This window comes from Lethenteron reissneri, unplaced genomic scaffold, assembly GCF_015708825.2.
Source record: "Lethenteron reissneri isolate LAM-NWPU_2019-01 unplaced genomic scaffold, ASM1570882v1 scaffold_1500, whole genome shotgun sequence".
Taxonomy (NCBI): domain Eukaryota; kingdom Metazoa; phylum Chordata; class Hyperoartia; order Petromyzontiformes; family Petromyzontidae; genus Lethenteron; species Lethenteron reissneri.
In genome coordinates, this window is record NW_026891224.1 from 7,672 (window position 1) to 30,269 (window position 22,598).

A 22,598-nucleotide genomic window follows, 5' to 3' on the forward strand; every position below is an offset into this window, starting at 1 on the left:
TTCCATTTATACCTGATGACGATTGCTTGTGTTGCAATGAAAACGTCGTATGCTAGTATTTAATTTATTATTTTATATTTATACGTGACTTTACCGAAAGAACCAAAGAGTTATTCCTACAGTCACGAAAGCTCCAAATTAAGATTACCCCATGCCCCCTACTGGACATCTGTGGGTATCCCGAGGAAGCAGAAGAGCTCAACGCTGGCGCGCGGCCAGCCGACGTGCCGTCTAAATCCGCGTCTCTCTTCTCGAATTCTCAGGTGGGCACGCTTCTGGCGAGCCGGTGGTCACAATGAGCTGGAACTTCCTGACGAGTTTGTTGGAGGAAATATCTCTGCACTCGACGTACCTGGGCAAGCTGTGGCTCACCACGTTCCTGATCTTGCGCATCATGCTGACGATCGTGGCGGGCGAGTCAATCTACCACGACGAACAGAGCTCGTTCATGTGCAACTCCCAACAGCCGGGCTGCACGAACATGTGCTACGACACCTTTGCTCCCCTGTCCTACGTGCGCTTCTGGATCTTTCAGATTATCACCGTGGCGACGCCCAGCATTCTCTACCTCGCCTTCGCCATACACAGGATACAAAGGTCTAGTGAAGTTACACTATGAGACGTCTCCTTTAGCAGTGGCAAAATATAGTAGTAGGTTCTAGATTTGAAGCTTTCGTGACTGCAAGGATTCATATTCTTAGGTTTTTTCGGTAAAGTCACGTAGGTAAAACATTAAAATTAATAAAAGTATCATTTACTTGATACAGCTGTCGTGGCTGTGACGGTTCCACCTGAAGACGGAAGCTTGTGTTGCCTCCGAAACGTCGTGATTTTTATTTTATTTTACTTTTATTAATTTTAATGTTTTACCTACGTGACTTTACCGAAAAAACCTAAGAATATAGTAGTAGGTTTTTACCCTTTCAACTGGTACAACAACTGACGCAATTTTATACAAGGCATCATTTTGAGTTGTGCGCCTTCTGGTGTCATCTGGTCCAACACCAATGGGGACTAGGCTCTAAGGAAAGCTGTCTCGGGTTTGGACCAATCAACTTCAAGGACAGTGCATATTATTATCATTATCAGAGTTGTTTATTTTTGTTTGCATTTTGACTACTTGTGTTGTGGTTATTGCAAACATGATGCCTTGTATAAAGGTGTCAGTTTTTGTACCAGTTGAAAGGGTAAAAACCTACTACTAGGCCTTGTGAAGTTACGACGACGATAACCGTGATAATAACGGCGAAGTCCCCCAAAAAAACCCTTCATTCTACTCTTTGTTCTTGCGAGAAGGAGATTTTTTACTTTGACTCCCGCGTCGTTATCGGCAGGTCAGAAAGCTCGCGGGGCGACCAAGGAGGGGAGTTTGCCGACGAGGCCGGCGCCGGCGGCGGCGGCGAGGTCAAGAAGAACGACTACAGACGGCACGACGGGCGTCGCGCTATCAGGGCCGACGGCCTCATGTGGGCCTACGCGCTGCAGCTCGTCCTGCGCACGGTGGCCGAAGCGGGCTTCCTTCTGGGCCAGTACGTGATGTACGGCTTGGAGGTGATCCCCCGCTTTGTGTGCCCCCGCCGCTACCCCTGCGTCCACTTCGTCGACTGCTTCGTGTCGAGGCCCACGGAGAAGACCGTCTTCCTGCACGTCATGTACGCCGTGGGCTGCCTCAGCCTGGCTCTCGACCTGGCCGAGATGTGGCACCTGGGGATGGGCGCTCTCAGGGACATGCTGCCCGGCAGCCGAGCCAAGCGCCGGCAACGGTATTTACAGCGCTATGAGATGTCTCCTTTAGCAGTGGCAAAATATAGTAGTAGGTTTTTATCCTTTAAACTGGTACAAAAACTTACACCTTTATACAAGGCATCATACACTATGAGACATCTCCTTTACCAGTGGCAAAATATAGTAGTAGGTTTTTACCCTTTAAACTGGTACAAAACTGACACCTTTATACAAGGCATCATATTTGCAATAACCACAACACAAGCAGTCAAAATGCAAACAAAAAGAAACAACTCTGATAATGATAATAATATGCACTGTCCTTGAAGTTGTTTGATCTACACCCGAGACAACTTCAAGGACAGTGCATATTATTATCATTATCAGAGTTGTTTATTTTTGTTTGCATTTTGACTACACTACACACTACACTACTGAAGTACTCTTGAAGACGCGTGGACACCGTAGTAAGGCACACGTATTTATTTACACAATGTCGTACAGCACTGGAGGGATGTATCGGCCCCCTCACCCGTATAACTGGGAATTCACCTCTAGCTAGCCTTCCTAGCCGAGTCCTCCGCTAACGGGCTAGGGGAGGCTGTCTGGCCCGACACTGGTCAGTCGGGCTACGGTACCCGGAATCCCAGAGGACTAACTCTGGTTCCGGAACCACGCCACTGGCTCCAGCCTGCGCTGCCCTTACAAGGGCGGCGTCCCAGGGGGAGTCCAGGGCCTATCTGGCCGGTCTTCCTTCTTCCTTTAACTACACTAAGACTGAGCCCCGAGCTCTCTGGCTCATCCCTTTTTATACCCCCCTAGAGGATCGAAACCCCCCTCACGCCGTCCAGTGCGGACGTCGTTGCGGGCACCACCCCGTGTGCTCACGGAGTCCCCGCCCACTGTGTTTGTTATCCGTTAGCTCCTATGCAAACAGCCCTACACAAACAGCCCCTCTGTAACAGCCCTACATCACCCCCCCCCTGTACAGCTCGCAGCCGTCCCGGCTGCAACAACTTCAATAAAGATTATTTAACCCCTGGATCCCCGCGTGTGCCTTAAAAAAAACGTTTTTAACGCTAACATGAAGGGAACAACAGCAACAACAACAACAACAACGACAACAACAAAACCCACAACCCCGAAGGGAACAATCCGACGCACCCCCCCTGAATAAATACGAATACCGTAAGAGCGACGTATATACAGGTTTAGCAGGGAACCCCTAGCACGCATGCAACACAACGAAAATGTGGTAGGAGCTCCCCACTGACGCAGCACCCCGCAACCGTACATAAGAGAATTAAGTGTTCTTCCAACGCATTATAAGAGTCTGCGCATTTTTGCGCGTGTCCTTGCTGCAGGCCCGTCACACGGGGCAATCCCGGGTGGCGAACCCGCCGGTGGCAGTTGTTCATTTTGTAATGAGTCCGCGTCTGACGTCACGAGACCCTCGGCATCCCTCGCAGCGGCAGGTGGGTGCGAGCTCGTCAATCCCGGTGCACCTGTGGGTGGGACAGCCGGCAACACGTCAGGCGAGGGCAGTAAGGATGGATCCTTTGAGTCGGCCGACCCCCCACATGCTTGGCCACGCGTGTGTGGAGTGGGGCCTCGCACCGCAACGAAAGGTTTTAGCCTCGAGGGGTGCACAAACCACCGGCGTTTCCCCCATTTGATGCGAAGACACTGAGGCCGCAGAACCTCGACCACCTCTACAGGACCCCTCCACGGCCGCGCCAGTTTAGGGGATGTTGCGAGCGGTACCTGGGGGCAGTGCAGCCATGCCCTGTCCCCCGGCTTCCACTGCAGCACGTGCGCGCGACCCAGTCTGAGGCGCTCGTTTGCTTTTTGACGCTGTTCTGAATTTAACATGGCAGCATCCCGTGCCTCAGTCAATTTTTCAAGGTTGAATTTGACATGGTCAATTAATTTTGTTTTACCTAGTGGTGTGGGGATCTGCAGCTGCGCCCGAATGGGTGGATCAGGGTCGCGCCCATACATGAGGAAGAATGGCGAAAATCCCGTTGCAGCATGGGGGGCCAATCTGTATGCTGCCAAGACCCCTTGGATTTTCAAGTCCCAATCAGTCTGTGAGTCCGAAACCTGCTGTGATAACATAGACGAGATGGTGCGATGCAGACGCTCGACCATCCCATCAGTTTGCGGGTGATAGGGGGAAGTACGAATCTTTTTCGTTCCCAGGAGCTCACAAACCTGTTGGAGGAGTTTTCCGGAAAAATTTCTACCCTGGTCGGTCAGCAGCCGCTCCGGGGCACCTTTGTCCATGACATAGCCTTGGACAAAGGCGTCGACGATGGCTGCTGCCGACTGATTGGCCAGGGGCCAGGCCATAGGCCAGCGCGTAAAATACTCGACCCCGGTTAACAAGTATCTGTTTCCCCTAGGGGTGGCGGGGAATGGGCCCAGAATATCCAGCGCGACAAGTTCGTTTACTCTGGAGACCCTGATAGACTGCAAGGGCGGGTTTGATTCTCGTGCTGGTGGTTTTCGCTGTGCACACCGCGGGCATGAAGCCAACAAATCAGAAACATCCCTTGTCATGCCTTGCCAAAAGAAATCACGCTGGAGCAAGGCGAGGGTCTTTTGGGTACCCAGGTGGAGGAGGCGCTCATGAGCAGCCCACACCACCCTACCCCGTAAGCCCGAAGGGACCACCAGCCGGTGTCGGTGGGATTTTCCGTCCCAGTGCAACAGCAACCCCGCGTGCATTTCCCATGCGTCGGCATCACCCGATCCCCGCCCTGCCTCCCCGGCGCGACGACGCAACGCGAGGAGGGAGGTATCCTCCATCTGGAGGCGCCCCCATTCCTGAATGTGCAACCCCAGCAGGGAATCTTTCCCTTGTTGTTCAATAGAATTCTGACCCACTGTCCCGCCGTCGGCGGCGGCCGCAAGGCCCGGAACCGACACGTCCCCTGCTGGTTTGCAACGTCCCGACCCCAGGAGGCACGCGCATTCCGAGGTGGTTGGCATGCGCGACAGAGCGTCCGCGTTGGTGTGGCGGACGCCCTTACGGTATGTGGTCTCAAAATCAAAATCCTGGAGGATCTCCAACCATCGGGACAATTGTCCCGATGGCTGTTGAACTCGCAGGGCGTACTGCAGTGCCGCATGATCTGTGCGGACGGTGAAACGCCGACCGTACAGATATGGGCGATACTGTTGGATGAAATAGACAATTGCCAACAGTTCTCTGCGGGTAACACAATATCTTTGCTCTGCTTGAGACAACACCCGACTGCCGTACGCAACCACCCATTCGACGCCGTCAACCACCTGGGAAAGCACGCCCCCAATACCCGTGTTGCTCGCATCGGTGTCGAGCAGGAACGGCTTTGAAAAATCGGGGTAGATCAATGGAGGAGCTTTTACCAAGGCGTCCCGAAGGGAGCAAAAAGCAGCCTCCTCCTCTTGACCCCAGTGGAACCGAACCCCCTTTGATGTTAATGCGTGTAGGGGTTTGGCAATTGTTGCAAAGTCGGCGACGAACCGTCTGTAATATGACGCGAAGCCGACGAAACTCCTGACCTCTCCCACCGTGGTGGGAGTTGGCCAGGAGCTGACACACTGCGTTTTGGCGGGATCGGTAGCAATACCCGAGCGCCCTACGATGTGCCCCAAATAACGCACGGAATCGCGTAACAAATGACACTTTTGGGGCTTGAACTTCAAATTAGCAGCCCGCATCTTTAGGAAAACCGCCCGCAACCTCTGGAGATGTTCGTCAAAAGTTTTAGCGAAGACAATAACATCATCCAAATAAATCAGGCACGACTCCCATTGCAATCCAACCAAAACCAATTCCATCAAACGTTGGAAGGTCGCCGGCGCTGAGTGTAAGCCCATCGGCAACCGGTTGAATTGGAACAGGCCGTGCGGTGTACGGAAAGCAGTTTTAGGTTTCGACTCATCATCCAGAGGAAGCTGCCAGAATCCCGAAAGTAAGTCCAGCGTGGAGAAAAATCGCGCTCCCGCCAAGGCGTCCAGCGATTCGTCCATCCGTGGGAGCGGGTATGCGTCGGCAACCGAGATTTTGTTAAGGCGCCGAAAATCAACGCAAAACCGCAACGAGCCGTCCTGCTTTTTAACCAGGACGATCGGCGCTCCCCAAGGGCTGGTAGAGGAAGAAATGATGTCGGCGGCTAACATGTCATCCACAGCCAATTTGACATGGTCCTTTTCGGCGGGACTCAACCGAAACGGATTTTGGCGAATTGGCGCGCTGTCACCCGTGTCAATATGGTGACGCAGCAGATGAGTGCAACCCAAATCATATTTATTTCGACTAAAAACGTCGGAAAATTCCTGCAGTAGCGATCTAAGCTGTTGGCGCTCTGAATTTGACAGGTCCGTCGATCCCGCACAAAGCGCGTCGAGCCACCCGTCATCGCTGTCCGAATGTGGGTGCAGTCGGGTGGCGGTGCCGACATGATTCGCAACCGGTTCCTCGCAGGGCATCGGCGTCGCGTGCGCAAGCACCGTCCCTCGAGGAACCACAACAGGTTGCGATCCCACATTGAGGACCGCGATGAAAGGGTCCCCATCCCCCCTCACAACGGTCAGGGCCGGAATCAAATGCGGTCCACTAACCCCGGCCCTAGACGGTCCCAACAGGATCCCCTGGGCCCCGATACCCTCTGCGAAGGGCCGACGAAGTTTCAGAGGTACTAACATCTGAGCCCCCGGCGGCACACGAATGGTTTCGACGACGGACGCTGGTATAGTTACGAACGCCGTCCGAATCACAGAAGGGGAGGGTAAAAACGCCATGCGCCGTCCCGACGGGAGCTCAATGCATCCCTGGTCTATTAAAATACGGATCGGCATTTTACCCAAGAAGTCTGTCCCCAGCAGGCACGGAACCGCCAGCGAGGAGGAAACAAAAATCGGGCCTGATAATTTGATATCCCCGATACAAATTTGCGCTGGAATTTGTCCAATAATACCAAGGGAGCCCCCATTCGCCGCATAGAATGGGACATTAACTGGTAGTAAGGGACGGCTTTGGACAGGCAAAATGTTGTAAATCAATTCGGAAATAATGGTCGCCGATGCCCCCGTGTCAACCAGGATGCGTAACTCAACCCCGTCAATAAGTCCCACGACGGCCGACGACCCTGACGATGCGGCCACAACGCGATGGGCCAACGCGGACCACTGCCCAGGCTCAATTCGAGTCCCCACAGTGGTACGCGCCGGCCCGTCGCGATGCGACGTCGTCCCCCCATTCGTTGCGATGCGAGAGTGTGCGACAGGTGTGTGTGTTGGCCAAACATGTGTGGTGTCGCGACTCGCCGGATCATGCTGATGGAGCTTGGGAGGAGGAGGAGGCCCGGCGTCCTGGCGAGGCGTCGTCCCACGCTGTCGGGGAGAGCGGCACCCCGAGGCGACATGGCCCCGGACGCCGCAGTTGAAACAGCGCGGAAGCGGCGGCGGCGGCGATGACGGACGGTCGAAGCGGCTCGACCCATCCCGGCCCGGCCGTGCTCCCGTCCCCTGCTGCCGACGATGGTTGACGGCGAAGACCTCCTCCGCCGGGAGGGTGGCTGCCGCCACCGCACACCCAGCCGCTGCTCTGCTGGCCTTCCGCCGCTGCGACAGCAGGTTGGCGTGGAGGAGTCGCGCCGCTTGTAGAGAAGTCATCTCTGTATCCTCCTGTGCCACGACGGCGATGTCCAGGTCGTCTGCTAGCAGGAGGATCTTCTCAGTCACCATGGCGTCGACCCCGTCCTCGTCCATGCGAGGAAAGGCTGTCTTGGCCAACGCCAGGAGACTTGTTCTGAAAGCCAGCGGCGACTCCTTCGCGCCCCGCTGGCGGTCGTAGAACTGCTGCCTACATTCCGCGGAAGGCCCGTAGACTCCGGCCAGCAGCTGCAGCGCCATCGGCAGCGTAGAGCGCTTCTCCTTCGGCGCCGATGTGAGGGCGGCGAGCGCGTCGCCGTCGAGGAGCGCCGGCAGCGCGCTGAGAGCTTCAGCGTCTGTCCATTTGGCCATTTCTTGGTGGGCGAGGAAGCGTCTTTGGAAGCCGCCCCAGTCGCCCTCTGCGCCCACAAATTCTTTAAGCGGAGGCAGCCTTTGGTGCAGCGCAGCGGTTGCCGTGGAGTCCCGTGGGCTGCTGTCTCCCCGACTCGGCTGTGTCTCGGCGCGAACGGCAGATGGTATCGCCTGTCGCAGCCTTGATGACGCGCCTTCCTCCGTCGTTGACGCGGCAGCCCCAGCGCGGCCGATGTCGGACCCAAGGTTGAGGTTGGCCACGCCCCTAGCGGTCGCCGCGTCGATGGCGGGAAATTCAAAGTTTGAATCTTCGGAAATGGCGGGAAGGCGCTCCGGACGCCGGCTCCCCTCGCCTCGCGGTAGACCACCAGCCCCCAGCCGTGTGATGTTTTCTAGCGTGGCGGCAGCGGCGTAGAGCAGTTCAGCCAGCCTCTCGTGAGCCAGCCTCAGCTCGTCTGTCCGCGGCTCCTCTTCATGCCGACGCTCCGGTAAGAACGCGTCCGGCCCCGGCTGCACGTTGTCTTGTTGAGCCATCTCGGGCTCGATAATTTCGGCGGCGTCTTCCATTTGTTGTACTTTGGCTCGAGCTGATTGGCGCGTGTCCATGTTCGTGGTTCTTCTGACGCCAGATGAAGTACTCTTGAAGACGCGTGGACACCGTAGTAAGGCACACGTATTTATTTACACAATGTCGTACAGCACTGGAGGGATGTATCGGCCCCCTCACCCGTATAACTGGGAATTCACCTCTAGCTAGCCTTCCTAGCCGAGTCCTCCGCTAACGGGCTAGGGGAGGCTGTCTGGCCCGACACTGGTCAGTCGGGCTACGGTACCCGGAATCCCAGAGGACTAACTCTGGTTCCGGAACCACGCCACTGGCTCCAGCCTGCGCTGCCCTTACAAGGGCGGCGTCCCAGGGGGAGTCCAGGGCCTATCTGGCCGGTCTTCCTTCTTCCTTTAACTACACTAAGACTGAGCCCCGAGCTCTCTGGCTCATCCCTTTTTATACCCCCCTAAAGGATCGAAACCCCCCTCACGCCGTCCAGTGCGGACGTCGTTGCGGGCACCACCCCGTGTGCTCACGGAGTCCCCGCCCACTGTGTTTGTTATCCGTTAGCCCCTATGCAAACAGCCCTACACAAACAGCCCCTCTGTAACAGCCCTACACTACTATACACTACTATACACTACACTATACACTACTATACACTACAGTAATATAGACTACACTACACACTACACTACTATACACTGCACTACGATACACTACACTACACACTACTATACATTACACTACTATACACTACACTACACTATACACTACTATACATTACACTACTATACACTACACTACTATACATTACACTACTATACACTACACTACTATACGCTACACTACTATACATTAAACTACTGTACACTTCACTATACACTACTATACACTACACTATACACTACACTACTATACACTACACTAAACTACACACGACTATACACTATACTTACTAAACATTACACTACTATACACTACACTATTATACACTACACACTACACTGTAGTAATATACAACACTATACACTACACTTCTATACACTATACTACTATACACTACACTATACACTACTCTATACTACACATGACACTATACACTACTATACACTACACTACACACTACTTTACACTACACTATACACTACACTACTATACAGTACACTACACTATACACTACAGTAATATAGACTAGACTGCTATACACTACAGTAATATACACTACACTATACACTACAGTAATATACAGTACACTACTATACACTACACTACTATACACCACAGTAATATAGACTACACTACACACTACACTACTGTACACTACACTATACACTACTATACACTACACTATATACTACTATACACTACACTACTATACACTACTATACGCTACTATACACTACACTATACACTACACTATACACTACTATACACTACACTATACACTACACTACTATACACTACACTACTATACACTACACTACTATTCACTACACATACACTACACTACTATACACTACACTACTATTCACTACACATACACTACACTACTATACACTACACTATACACTACACTACTATACAATACACTACACTACCACTAGTACCACACGTACCACTAGTACCACACGTACCACTAGTACCGCACGTACCACTAGTACCGCACGTACCACTACTACCACACGTACCACTAGTACCACTAGTACCACACGTACCACTAGTACCACACTTACCACTACTACCACACGTACCACTACTACCACACGTACCACTAGTACCACACGTACCACTACTACCACACGTACCACTACTACCACACGTACCACTACCACTACTACCACACGTACCACTAGTACCACACGTACCACAACTACCGCACGTACCACTACTACCACACGTACCACTACTACCACACGTACCACTACTACCACACGTACCACTACTACCACACGTACCACTAACTAGTACCACACGTACCACTAGTACCACACGTACCACTACTACCACACGTACCACAAGTACCACACGTACCACTACTACCACACGTACCACTAGAACCACTACTACCACACGTACCAGTACTACCACACGTACCACTAGTACCACACGTACCACTAGTATCACACGTACCACTACTACCACTACTACCACACGTACCACTACTACCACACGTACCACTAGTACCACACGTACCACTACTACCACACGTACTACTACCGCACGTACCACTACTACCGCACGTACCACTAGTAGTAGTACCACTACTACCACACGTACCACTACTACCGCACGTACCACTAGTAGTAGTAGTACTACAACTACCACTACTACCATACGTATCGTCTGTTAGCGTGTGCATTGCAGTGTCACCTTGAAAGTATGCTTGAATTCCAACCCCTACACGTCACAAAGTTTTGAACATGTACTTGTTATCGCATGTAAATGTACAATTTAATTTATTCTGACAAGATTGTTGGCTTGTGTTGCCACTGCTCCTCTGACTGTCACCGTGTTTTTTCGCAGTAATTTGTACACTGACATCACTGCGTGACAATAAATTTGCGGTCTCTGTTCAGGGCTTGGTGTTGCAATGCCACATTCCCCAAATTAGAAGTGGATAAACTCAACAATCCCCAAATGAGACGCGGATAACCAGAGTTTACCCGTATTTAGTAGCCTAACACATGGCGATTAGCGTGGTCGACTACGTACAGTGTGAAAGACGTTTAGCATAGAGACACGAAGCTATTGTGAAACCCAATGGTGTTATTCCTTTTCACTCACATCACGATGTGATACATCAATGTTGTCAGACTTAAATATAATTTCATTGTGTAGAGGAGTAAAATGGGGACGTGACGTCAGGTGTGCCGTTCAGTGCGATGACGTCACGTCTCCTAGGAGCACACTCTTAAAGGGAGTGCTCCTAATCTCAGCTTGTTACCTGTATAAAAGACACCTGTTCACAGAAGCAATCAATCAGATTCCAAACTCTCCACCATGGCCAAGACCAAAGACGCTCAGCATACAGAAAGACACAAAGCTATTGTGAAACCCAATGGTGTTATTTTCACTCACATCACGATGTAATACATCAAGGTTGTCAGACTTAAATATAATTTCATTATTTGCATGAATGTGCTGTATCTCAATGGGGGCCTCATTGTTAAAGGTCATAAAGCAATAAAAAATCGCAAAGATCCGTGATACATTCTAGATTTGAAGCTTTCGTGACTGCAAGGATTAATATTCTTTGGTTTTTTCGGTAAAGTCACGTAGGTAAAAAATTAATAAAAGTAAAATAAAAATCACAACGTTTCGGAGGCAACACAAGCTTCCGTCTTCAGGTGGAACCGTCGTGATTTTTATTTTATTTTACTTTTATTAATTTTAATTTTTTACCTACGTGACTTTACCGAAAAAACCCAAAGATTATGACTATCCGTGATACAGTTGAAATCAATTCCATTAACACTTATAATGAATCCCAGCGACCTCAGATGGTTGAACAAAGGGCAGAAATTATATTAAAGCTCGTTAATAAATAAAGCAATGAAATGGGTGGGTGTGATGATTACATTAAACTCGCCAAACGCATTGCACAAACACCGCCCCGTGCGATGTAAGAGCACACAGACTGGGGGTGACATCCTCTTTTTATTACACGCTTTTATTTAACTCACTCAGTCTGTTGTACCCTCCAAAAAACATCTCTAATAACTCAAATTTTACCCACTTCCCAATGTGCTATCGACTGCAAACTTGAAATACCTACGTCATACTGATGACAACACGATATTCTATCATAAAACATCCAAAACATATTTTGAAACATTTTACACGCTTTTATTTAACTCACTGTGTTGTTGTATCCTCAAATCTTGAAACTCGCTTTTAACGGTCTTCACAATGTCGTATCGACTGCAAACTTGGCATAGGTACGTCATACTGATGACAATACTATATTCTATCATTAAACATAACTTCAACATCCGCGAAGCTCCTTCTCAAGATGTGAAATATTCGGTGCCCCTGGCAGCTTTGCATCCCGGGTGAGCGCGCAATCTCCGTTTCGCCTGCCCCATCAGGCGAAGTTCCAGTTGATTTTGTCGCGTCGAGGCTGAGAAGTCGAGAGACCACGAGGGAGTTGCGTTTGTCGGAGCGAGTGGCGGACCCGATGTTCCCCAAAAATACGACAGCTTTATTGAGATACCCGATAAGTTCGTCCCTAGCTACCGACAGGCCATGTGACCATTCAGAAGAACTCGCGGAGCATTACAGGACTCCTCATTTATCCACGAGATTACAACCACATCGGAGGGGAACCACGGTGGATAGATGTTGATTACCTCGCCTGGTGTACAGGAGGTCGTGGGTTTGATCTCGACCCTGAAGACGCCTGCTGCTGTATGTTTGGAGTTTGAGTGTCTCTCATCATCATGGTGGCTAGCAGATGTTGTTTACGTCGCCTGGTGTACAGGTCTTGGGTTTGATCTCGACCCTGACGACGCCTGCTGCTGTATGGAGTTTGAGTGTCTCTCATCATCATGGTGGCTAGCAGATGTTGACTATCTCGCCTGGTGTACAGGAGGTCGTGGGTTTGATCTCGACCCTGACGACGCCTGCTGCTGTATGTTTGGAGTTTGAGTGTCATCATCATGGTGGCTAGCAGATGTTGACTATCTCGCCTGGTGTACAGGAGGTTGTGGGTTTGATCTCGACCCTGACGATGCCTGCTGCTGTATGGAGTTTGAGTGTCTCTCATCATCATGGTAGCTAGCAGATGTTGACTATCTCGCTTGGTGTACAGGAGGTTGTGGGTTTGATCTCGACCCTGACGACGCCTGCTGCTGTGTTTGGAGTTTGAGTGTCTCTCATCATCATGGTGGCTAGCAGATGTTGACTATCTCGCCTGGTGTACAGGGGGTTGTGGGTTTGATCTCGACCCTGACGACGCCTGCTGCTGTATGTTTGAAGTTTGAGTGTCTCTCATCATCATGGTGGCTAGCAGATGTTGATCACCTCGCCTGGTGTACAGGAGGTCGTGGGTTTGATCTCGACCCTGAAGATGCCTGCTGCTGTATGTTTGGAGTTTGCGCATCTCTCTCCCCATGGTTGTGTGGATTTTTTTCCCGGCACCCTCTGGCTTTTCCCCTCCATGTGCATTGGCCGCTGCTATAGAAGTCCACGTGACAAGCCACCTCATTCGGCGAGGTCGCTTTCGGAAAAAAGACCTCTCTATCTCAGTGGGCCTTGCCTGGTGAAATATATAGTAAACAGTTAGTAAGTTACATGACCAAGACTTACAATTCCGCAGGCTGCAATTGACAAGACCCAGGGGGTTGGCAGCCTGACGCGTCGGAGCCGCATGCGGCCCTTTAAGGGCTGCTTTGTGACGTCATTCATCACGTGCATTGAGGCTCCTTAAGGACTGCTTTGTGACGTCATTCACCACGTGCATTGAGGCCCTTTAAGGACTGCTTTGTGACGTCATTCACCACGTGCATTGAGACCCTTTAAGGGTTGCTTTGTGACGTCATTCACCACGTGCATTGAGGCTCTTTAAGGGTTGCTTTGTGACGTCATTCATCACGTGCATTGAGGTACAGTTCTCGCAATCATCCTTAAGTTGAGCTTTGCCGGGAGAAAAGCGCCGAGTAGTTAAGTTTTGAGCGCTTGCCGAGGCAGACTTAAGTATTGCTGAACGTTTTCTCCCTCACCACTCTCCCTCACCACTCTCCCTCACCACTCTCCCTCACCACTCTCCCTCACCACTCACCACTCACCCTCACCAACCATCCTCACCCTCACCACCACCACTCTCCCTCACCCTCACCACTCTCCCTCACCACTCTCCCTCACCACTCTCCCTCACCACTCTCCCTCACCACTCTCCCTCACCACTCTCCCTCACCACTCTCCCTCACCACTCACCACTCACCACTCACCCTCACCACTCTCCCTCACCACTCTCCCTCACCACTCACCACTCACCCTCACCACTCTCCCTCACCACTCTCCCTCACCACTCTCCCTCACCACTCTCCCTCACCACTCTCCCTCACCACTCTCCCTCACCACTCTCCCTCACCACTCACCACTCACCCTCACCAACCATCCTCACCCTCACCACCACCACTCTCCCTCACCCTCACCACTCTCCCTCACCACTCTCCCTCACCACTCACCACTCACCCTCACCCTCACCACTCTCCCTCACCACTCTCCCTCACCACTCTCCCTCACCACTCTCCCTCACCACTCTCCCTCACCACTCACCACTCACCCTCACCAACCATCCTCACCCTCACCACCACCACTCTCCCTCACCCTCACCACTCTCCCTCACCACTCTCCCTCACCACTCACCACTCACCCTCACCCTCACCACTCTCCCTCACCACTCTCCCTCACCACTCTCCCTCACCACTCTCCCTCACCACTCTCCCTCACCACTCTCCCTCACCACTCTCCCTCACCACTCTCCCTCACCACTCTCCCTCACCACTCACCACTCACCCTCACCCCTCACTGTTCACCCCTCACCACTCACGCTCACCACTCACCCTCACTGCTCACCCCTCACCACTCATGCTCACCACTCACGCTCACCGCTCACCACTCACCCTCACCAACCATCCTCACCCTCACCACCACCACTCTCCCTCACCACTCTCCCTCACCACTCTCCCTCACCACTCACCACTCACCCTCACCACTCTCCCTCACCACTCTCCCTCACCACTCTCCCTCACCACTCTCCCTCACCACTCTCCCTCACCACTCTCCCTCACCACTCACCACTCACCACTCACCCTCACCACTCTCCCTCACCACTCTCCCTCACCACTCTCCCTCACCACTCACCACTCACCTCTCACACTCACCACTCTCCCTCACCACTCTCCCTCACCACTCTCCCTCACCCTCACCACTCGCCCTCACCAACCATCCTCACCCTCACCACCACCACTCTCCCTCACCACTCTCCCTCACCACTCTCCCTCACCACTCTCCCTCACCACTCACCACTCACCCTCACCCCTCACTGTTCACCCCTCACCACTCACGCTCACCACTCACCACTCACCCTCACCAACCATCCTCACCCTCACCACCACCACTCTCCCTCACCACTCTCCCTCACCACTCACCACTCATGCTCACCACTCTCCCTCACCACTCACCACTCACCCTCACCAACCATCCTCTCCCTCACCACTCACCACTCACCCTCACCACTCTCCCTCACCACTCACCACTCTCACTCACCACTCACCACTCTCCCTCACCAACCATCCTCACCCTCACCACCACCTCTCTCCCTCACCACTCTCCCTCACCACTCTCCCTCACCACTCTCCCTCACACTCACCACTCACCCTCACCACTCTCCCTCACCACTCACCACTCTCACTCACCACTCACCACTCTCCCTCACCAACCATCCTCACCCTCACCACCACCTCTCTCCCTCACCACTCTCCCTCACCACTCTCCCTCACCACTCTCCCTCACCACTCTCCCTCACACTCACCACTCACCCTCACCACTCTCCCTCACCACTCACCACTCTCACTCACCACTCACCACTCTCCCTCACCAACCATCCTCACCCTCACCACCACCTCTCTCCCTCACCACTCTCCCTCACCACTCTCCCTCACCACTCTCCCTCACCACTCTCCCTCACACTCACCATTCTCCCTCACCACTCTCCCTCACCACTCTCTCTCACCTCTCACACTCACCACTCTCCCTCACCCTCACCACAACTCTCCCTCACCCTCACCACTTTCCCTCACCACTCGCCCTCACCCCTCACTGTTCACCCCTCACCACTCACGCTCACCACTCACCCTCACTGCTCACCCCTCACCACTCATGCTCACCACTCACGCTCACCGCTCACCACTCACCCTCACCAACCATCCTCACCCTCACCACCACCACTCTCCCTCACCATTTTCTCTCACCACTCACCCTCACCACTCACCCCTCTCCCTCACCACTAACGCTCACCACTCAGGCTCACCAATCCTCAACACTCACCCTAAACGCTCACCCTCACCGCTCACCCACACCGCTCACCCCTCACGGTTGTGAGTGGAGAGGGTGAGCGTGAGTGGTGAGTGGTGAGGATGAGTAGTGAGGGTGAGTGCCGAGTGGTGAGTAGTGAGGGTGGGTGCCGAGTGGTGAGCGGTGGTTGTGAGGCTGAGTGAGGCTGCGTGGTGAGGCTGAGTGGTGAGGCTGCGTGGTGAATACAGTCAATATGTACTGCTGTAATCATAGCAGGTACCACCACCACAGTATGTACTGCTCTCATCAGAGCAGGTACCACCACCACTACAGTATGTACTGCTGTCATCATAGCAGGTACCACCACAGTATGTACTGCTGTAATCCTAGCAGGTACCACCAGTCAGTATGCACTGCTGTAATCATAGCAGGTACCACCAGTCACTATGCACTGCTGTAATCATAGCAGGTACCACCAGTCACTATGCACTGCTGTAGTGATAGCAGGTACCACCTCATTCGGTATACACTGCTGTAGTGATTGTAGCTACTGCTATCGAGTTGGTAGATACTGCTATATAGAGTTAGTAGATACTAAAACAGTCAGTATATACCACTACAGTCAGTCAATACTGCTACAGTCAGTATACTCTACTACTATACAGTCAGTACATACTACCACGGTGAGTAGCTACTAGAGTCAGTAGATACTATTATAGAGCGAGTAGATACTGCTATAGAGTTAGTAGTTACTACTATAGTCAGTGGATACTACAGTTAGTCGTTACGACTATATAGTCGGTAGATACTACTGTAGGCCCAGTAAATACTATTATGGGCAGTAGTTACTACAGTCACTAAATACTACTACACAGTCAGTAGCTACTACTGGCTCAGTAGATACTACGGTACAGTCGGTAGATACTACTTACTCTGTTGTATGTAAGGTGTTGTTAGTATATATACCTACGAGGGGTAAAGATATTTTTTGAGGGGGGGGGGGAGAGACCACAATTTTCGGAAACCTTTTACATCAACTATTTACCCCACACTTTCTACAACTTTTTGGACTTGTGAAAGCCTCTTTTATATTTGTTGGTATAGAAATGTACAAACGACCCCCACCGGGCTTTGACAATACCTTAGTATCTGTGTGTATATATGTAAGGTTTTTAATAAATATCTTTTTCACCCGGGCAACGCCGGGTACTTCCGCTAGTGTTATATATATATTTATGCACGACAGTCAGACAGACAAATAATCCCTGGTGGGCAGTGTGCAACATATTGTTTCAACCTGTAAAATACTGTTAGGAACCTCCTGGTTACACCAGCCCACAGGGGATTATTGTGTCCGTCGTGCAGGGAGGGGCTGGGTGGGGAGGGTGAAGCTGGGTGTGGAGGGTGGGGCTGGGTGTGGAGGGAGGGGCTGGGTGGGGAGGGTGGGGCTGGGTGGGGAGGGTGGGATGGGTGGGGCTGGGTGGGGAGGGGCTGGTCACCCCGTGGTGCCCTTATAAAACGCAACGTTTGACCTACTCACGCCGGCTTGTGCCCGCCCTCAGTCGGGCATATTTGCGGAATACACCACGCCCTGGCCGTTGACCCTGCAGGCCATTGACCGAGCAACCCAACGTTCCTACCAGCTTCCTCCGCAGGATAATGTGTTCCCTGGTGGGCAGTGTGGAGCCTGTTGTTCCTACCTGTAATATTCCGATCGACTCGTGTGGCGGGGGTGGGGGGTGGGGAGGGATTCATTGTAATTGTTACAGGACCAATGATTGTGGAGCGATTTGTCCTGTTGCTTGTTAATTTTGTCTGTGTAGCTAACCGGGGCACGCTTTCTTTACCTGACTGCTAGAGAGGGATATGGATGTTAGGGCGGTGCACTACCCTGCCGCTGAATGTATTTGTGCTGTTCGTACTATTATTTCACAGCTAACTGGAAGGTTTTGATGATGATGGCATTTTGCTTGTAATTTCATTCATCTTTCAAGAAGCTTTTTTCACCACTAATTTATTTACGTCCCTAAACAGAGGGTTGTTGTTGTTGTTTTCACCACGCCTACGGTGGTTTAAATGTTTTTGTTTTCACATCGTTGGAATTGTAATGCTCCCGCTTTTGCTTTTTGTTAGGACCCAGCGCGGTCGTGGGAGTCCAATCTTCGTGCTAATTGAACGTTCACAGTCACTAATTGAAGGCGTCTCCTTAACAAAACAAGTTGAGCCCCCCCCTCCCCACACACACAACTGCAGCAAGAGTCATTGACTAACTTGTATTTTTCACCCCCTGGATTATTCTCATCGTTTTCATGTTGCAGTGGTTTCTGACTTTTCGCCCAATTACCACGACTCATGGTGACCCCCCCCCCCCGCCCGTCACCTCCACAATCCCAACCCGACCCACAGCCCCCTCCGCACCCCCACAAAACATCGCGTGCGTGGCCCTCAGCTCCAGCAGCCTGCTGGTCAGCTGGGAGCCGCCACCCGCACACGACGGCGGCAGCAGCAGCATCACGGGGTACACGGTCGCATACAGGGAGCTGCCCAGCCAAGGCGCAGACGCAGCAGACGACCAACAAGGGGACGAACTAGCTGACGCACTAGCTGCCGCACTATGGGACACACTAGCTGACGCACTAGGGGACGCACTAGCTGACGAACCAGCTGACGAACCAGCTGACGCACTAGCTGACGAACCAGCTGACAAACCAGCTGACAAACCAGCTGACGCACCAGCTGACGAACTATGGGACGCACTAGCTGACGCACCAGCTGACGCACCAGCTGACGCACCAGCTGACGAACCAGCTGACGCACCAGCTGACGCACCAGCTGACGAACCAGCTGACGCACCAGCTGACGCACTATGGGACGTACTGGCTGACGCACCAGCTGACGAACCAGCTGACGAACCAGCCGACGCACCAGCCGACGCACCAGCCGACGCACCAGCCGACGCACCAGCTCACGCACCAGCTGACGCACCAGGGGACGAAGCGAACGTCACGGGCGGGCGGCCGAGCGGGGGAAGGGGTGGCTGGTGCCGGACGCCGCGGCAGCCCGCGGACGTGAGGAGCGTGACGCTGAGCGGGCTGCTGCCCGAGGGGGCCCTGTACGAGGTGACGGTGCGGGCCCACACGGCGGTTGGCCCGGGGCTCTCGTCACTGCCCGTCCAGGCGCGCGCACACCACCACGGTACGTCAAGGGGGGGGGGGGCGCCGCTGTGTTCCACGCCGTGGCCGTGCCGGCCGGACCGACACCCTGACGTGGCTCTTGAGTGTTTCCCCTCCTGGTGGTGGTGCCTCTGCAGCTACTGCTGACGGCTGTGTCTGGCCAGAGTCCTCCTCCTCCTCTCTCGGCTTTCTGCGCTGCGGCTCTCGCGCGCCAGTTCTCCGCGGCGCTGCTCCACGCCGCTGCGCTGAGCCGCTTTGCGGGTTCCGTTTGTGTGTCCATGTCTGTCTGTGTGGTTGTCTGTGTGTATGTGTGTCTGTGTGGTTGTCTGTGTCTGTGTGGTTGTCTGTGTGTGTGTGTGTGGTTGTCTGTGTGTGTGTGTGTGGTTGTCTGTGTGTATGTGTGTCTGTGTGGTTGTCTGTGTGTGTGTGGTTGTCTATGTGTGTGTGTGTGTGGTTGTCTGTGTGTGTGTGTGGTTGTCTGTGTGTGGTGGTTGTCTGTGTGTGTGTGGTTGTCTGTGTGTGTGTGTGTGTGGTTGTCTGTGTGTGTGTGTGGTTGTCTGTGTGTGTGTGTTGTCTGTGTGTGTGTGGTTGTCTGTGTGTGTGTGTGTGTGGTTGTCTGTGTGTGTGTGGTTGTCCTGTGTGTGTGTGGTTGTCTGTGTGTGTGTGTGTTGTCTGTGTGTGTGTGGTTGTCTGTGTGTGTGGTTGTCTGTGTGGGTGTGTGGTTGTCTGTGTGTGTGTGTGTGGTTGTGTTGTGTGTGTGGTTGTGTGGTGTGTGTGGTTGTCTGTGTGTGTGTGGTTGTCTATGTGTGTGTGTGTGTGGTTGTCTATGTGTGTGTGTGTGTGGTTGTCTATGTGTGTGTGTGTGGTTGTCTATGTGTGTGTGTGTGTGGTTGTCTCTGTGTGTGTGTGGTGTGTGGTTGTCTATGTGTGTGTGTGTGTGTGGTTGTCTATGTGTGTGTGTGTGTGGTTGTCTATGTGTGTGTGTTGTGTGTTGTCTATGTGTGTGTGTGTGTGGTTGTCTATGTGTGTGTGTGTGTGGTTGTCTGTGTGTGTGTGTGTGGTTGTCTGTGTGTGTGTGTGGTTGTCTGTGTGTGTGTGTGGTTGTCTGTGTGTGTGTGTGTGTGGTGTCTGTGTGTGTGTGTGGTTGTCTTGTGTGTGTGTGTGGTTGTCTTGTGTGTGTGTGTGTGTTGTCTTGTGTGTGTGTGTGTGTTGTTGTGTGGTGTGTGGTTGTTGTGTGTGTGTGTGGTTGTCTTGTGTGTGTGTGTGGTTGTCTTGTGTGTGTGTGTGTGTGGTTGTCTTGTGTGTGTGTGTGTGGTTGTCTGTGTGTGTGTGTGTTGTCTGTGTGTGTGTGTGTGTGGTTGTCTGTGTTGTGTGTGTGGTTGTCTGTGTGTGTGTGGTTGTCTGTGTGTGTGTGTGTGGTTGTCTGTGTGTGTGTGTGTGGTTGTCTGTGTGTGTGTGTGTGTGTTGTCTGTGTGTGTGTGTGTGTGTGGTTGTCTGTGTGTGTGTGGTGTGGTTGTCTGTGTGTGTGTGTGTGTGGTTGTCTGTGTGTGTGTGGTTGTCTGTGTGTGTGTGTGTGGTTGTGTGTGTGTGTGTGGTTGTGTGTGTGTGTGTGGTTGTCTGTGTGTGTGTGGTGTGTTGTGTGTGTGTGTGGTTGTGTGTGTGTGTGGTTGTCTGTGTGTGTGTGGTTGTCTGTGTGTGTGTGTGGTTGTCTGTGTGTGTGTGTGTGGTTGTCTGTGTGTGTGTGTGTGGTTGTCTGTGTGTGTGTGTGTGGTTGTCTGTGTGTGTGTGTGTGTGTGTTGTCTGTGTGTGTGTGTGTGTGTGGTTGTCTGTGTGTGTGTGTGTGGTTGTCTGTGTGTGTGTGTGTGTGGTTGTCTGTGTGTGTGTGTGTGTGGTTGTCTGTGTGTGTGTGGTTGTCTGTGTGTGTGGTTGTCTGTGTGTGTGTGTGTGTGGTTGTCTGTGTGTGTGTGTGGTTGTCTGTGTGTGTGTGTGTGGTTGTCTGTGTGTGTGTGTGTGTGGTTGTCTGTGTGTGTGTGTGTGTGGTTGTCTGTGTGTGTGTGTGTGGTTGTCTGTGTGTGTGTGTGTGGTTGTCTGTGTGTGTGTGTGTGGTTGTCTGTGTGTGTGTGTGTGTGGTTGTCTGTGTGTGTGTGTGTGGTTGTCTGTGTGTGTGTGTGTGGTTGTCTGTGTGTGTGTGTGGTTGTCTGTGTGTGTGTGTGTTGTCTGTGTGTGTGTTGTGTGGTGTGTTGGTCTGTGTGTGTGTGTGTGTGGTTGTCTGTGTGTGTGTGTGTGGTTGTCTGTGTGTGTGTGTGTGGTTGTATGTGGTGTGTGTGTGGTTGTGTGTGTGTGTGGTGTGTGTGTGGTTGTATGTGTGTGTGTGTGTGGTTGTCTGTGTGTGTGTGTGTGGTTGTATGTGTGTGTGTGTGTGTGGTTGTCTGTGTGTGTGTGTGGTTGTCTGTGTGTGTGTGTGTGTGTTGTCTGTGTGTGTGTGTGTGGTTGTATGTGTGTGTGTGTGTGGTTGTCTGTGTGTGTGTTGTGATGTGGTGTGTGTCTGTGTGTGTGTGTGGTTGTATGTGTGTGTGTGTGTGTGGTTGTCTGTGTGTGTGTGTGTGGTTGTCTGTGTGTGTGTGTGTGGTTGTCTGTGTGTGGTGTGTTGGTTGTCTGTGTGTGTGTGTGTGGTTGTCTGTGTGTGTGTGTGTGTGGTTGTATGTGTGTGTGTGTGTGGTGTGTGTGTCTGTGTGTGTGTGTGGTTGTCTGTGTGTGTGTGTGTGGTTGTCTGTGTGTGGTTGTCTGTGTGTGGTTGTCTGTGTGTGTGTCTGTGTGTGGTTGTCTGTGTGTGTGTGTGTGTGGTTGTCTGTGTGTGTCTGTGTGTGTTTGTCTGTGTGTGTGTGTGTGTGTGTGGTTGTCTGTGTGTGTGTGTGTGGTTGTCTGTGTGTGTGTGTGTGTGGTTGTCTGTGTGTGTGTGTGTGTGGTGTCTGTGTGGTGTGTGGTCTGTGTGTGTGTGTGTGTGTGGTTGTCTGTGTGTGTGTGTGGTTGTCTGTGTGGTGTGTGGTGGTGTGTGTGTTGGCTGTGTGTGGTGTTGTTGGTTGTCTGTGTGTGTGTGTGTGTGTGGTTGTCTGTGT

General features: G+C 52.4%; 1 protein-coding gene across 1 annotated transcript; it reads left to right on the plus strand.

Annotated features, from left to right (window-relative positions):
* Positions 1-295: 295 nt before the first annotated feature.
* On the plus strand, positions 296-5,098 carry LOC133362497 (gap junction gamma-2 protein-like). Its single transcript, XM_061581449.1, has 3 exons — positions 296-597; positions 1,335-1,763; positions 5,074-5,098. The coding sequence occupies exons 1-3, from the start codon at positions 296-298 to the stop codon at positions 5,096-5,098; spliced, it is 756 nt and encodes a 251-aa protein (XP_061437433.1).
* The last annotated feature ends 17,500 nt before the right edge of the window (positions 5,099-22,598 follow it).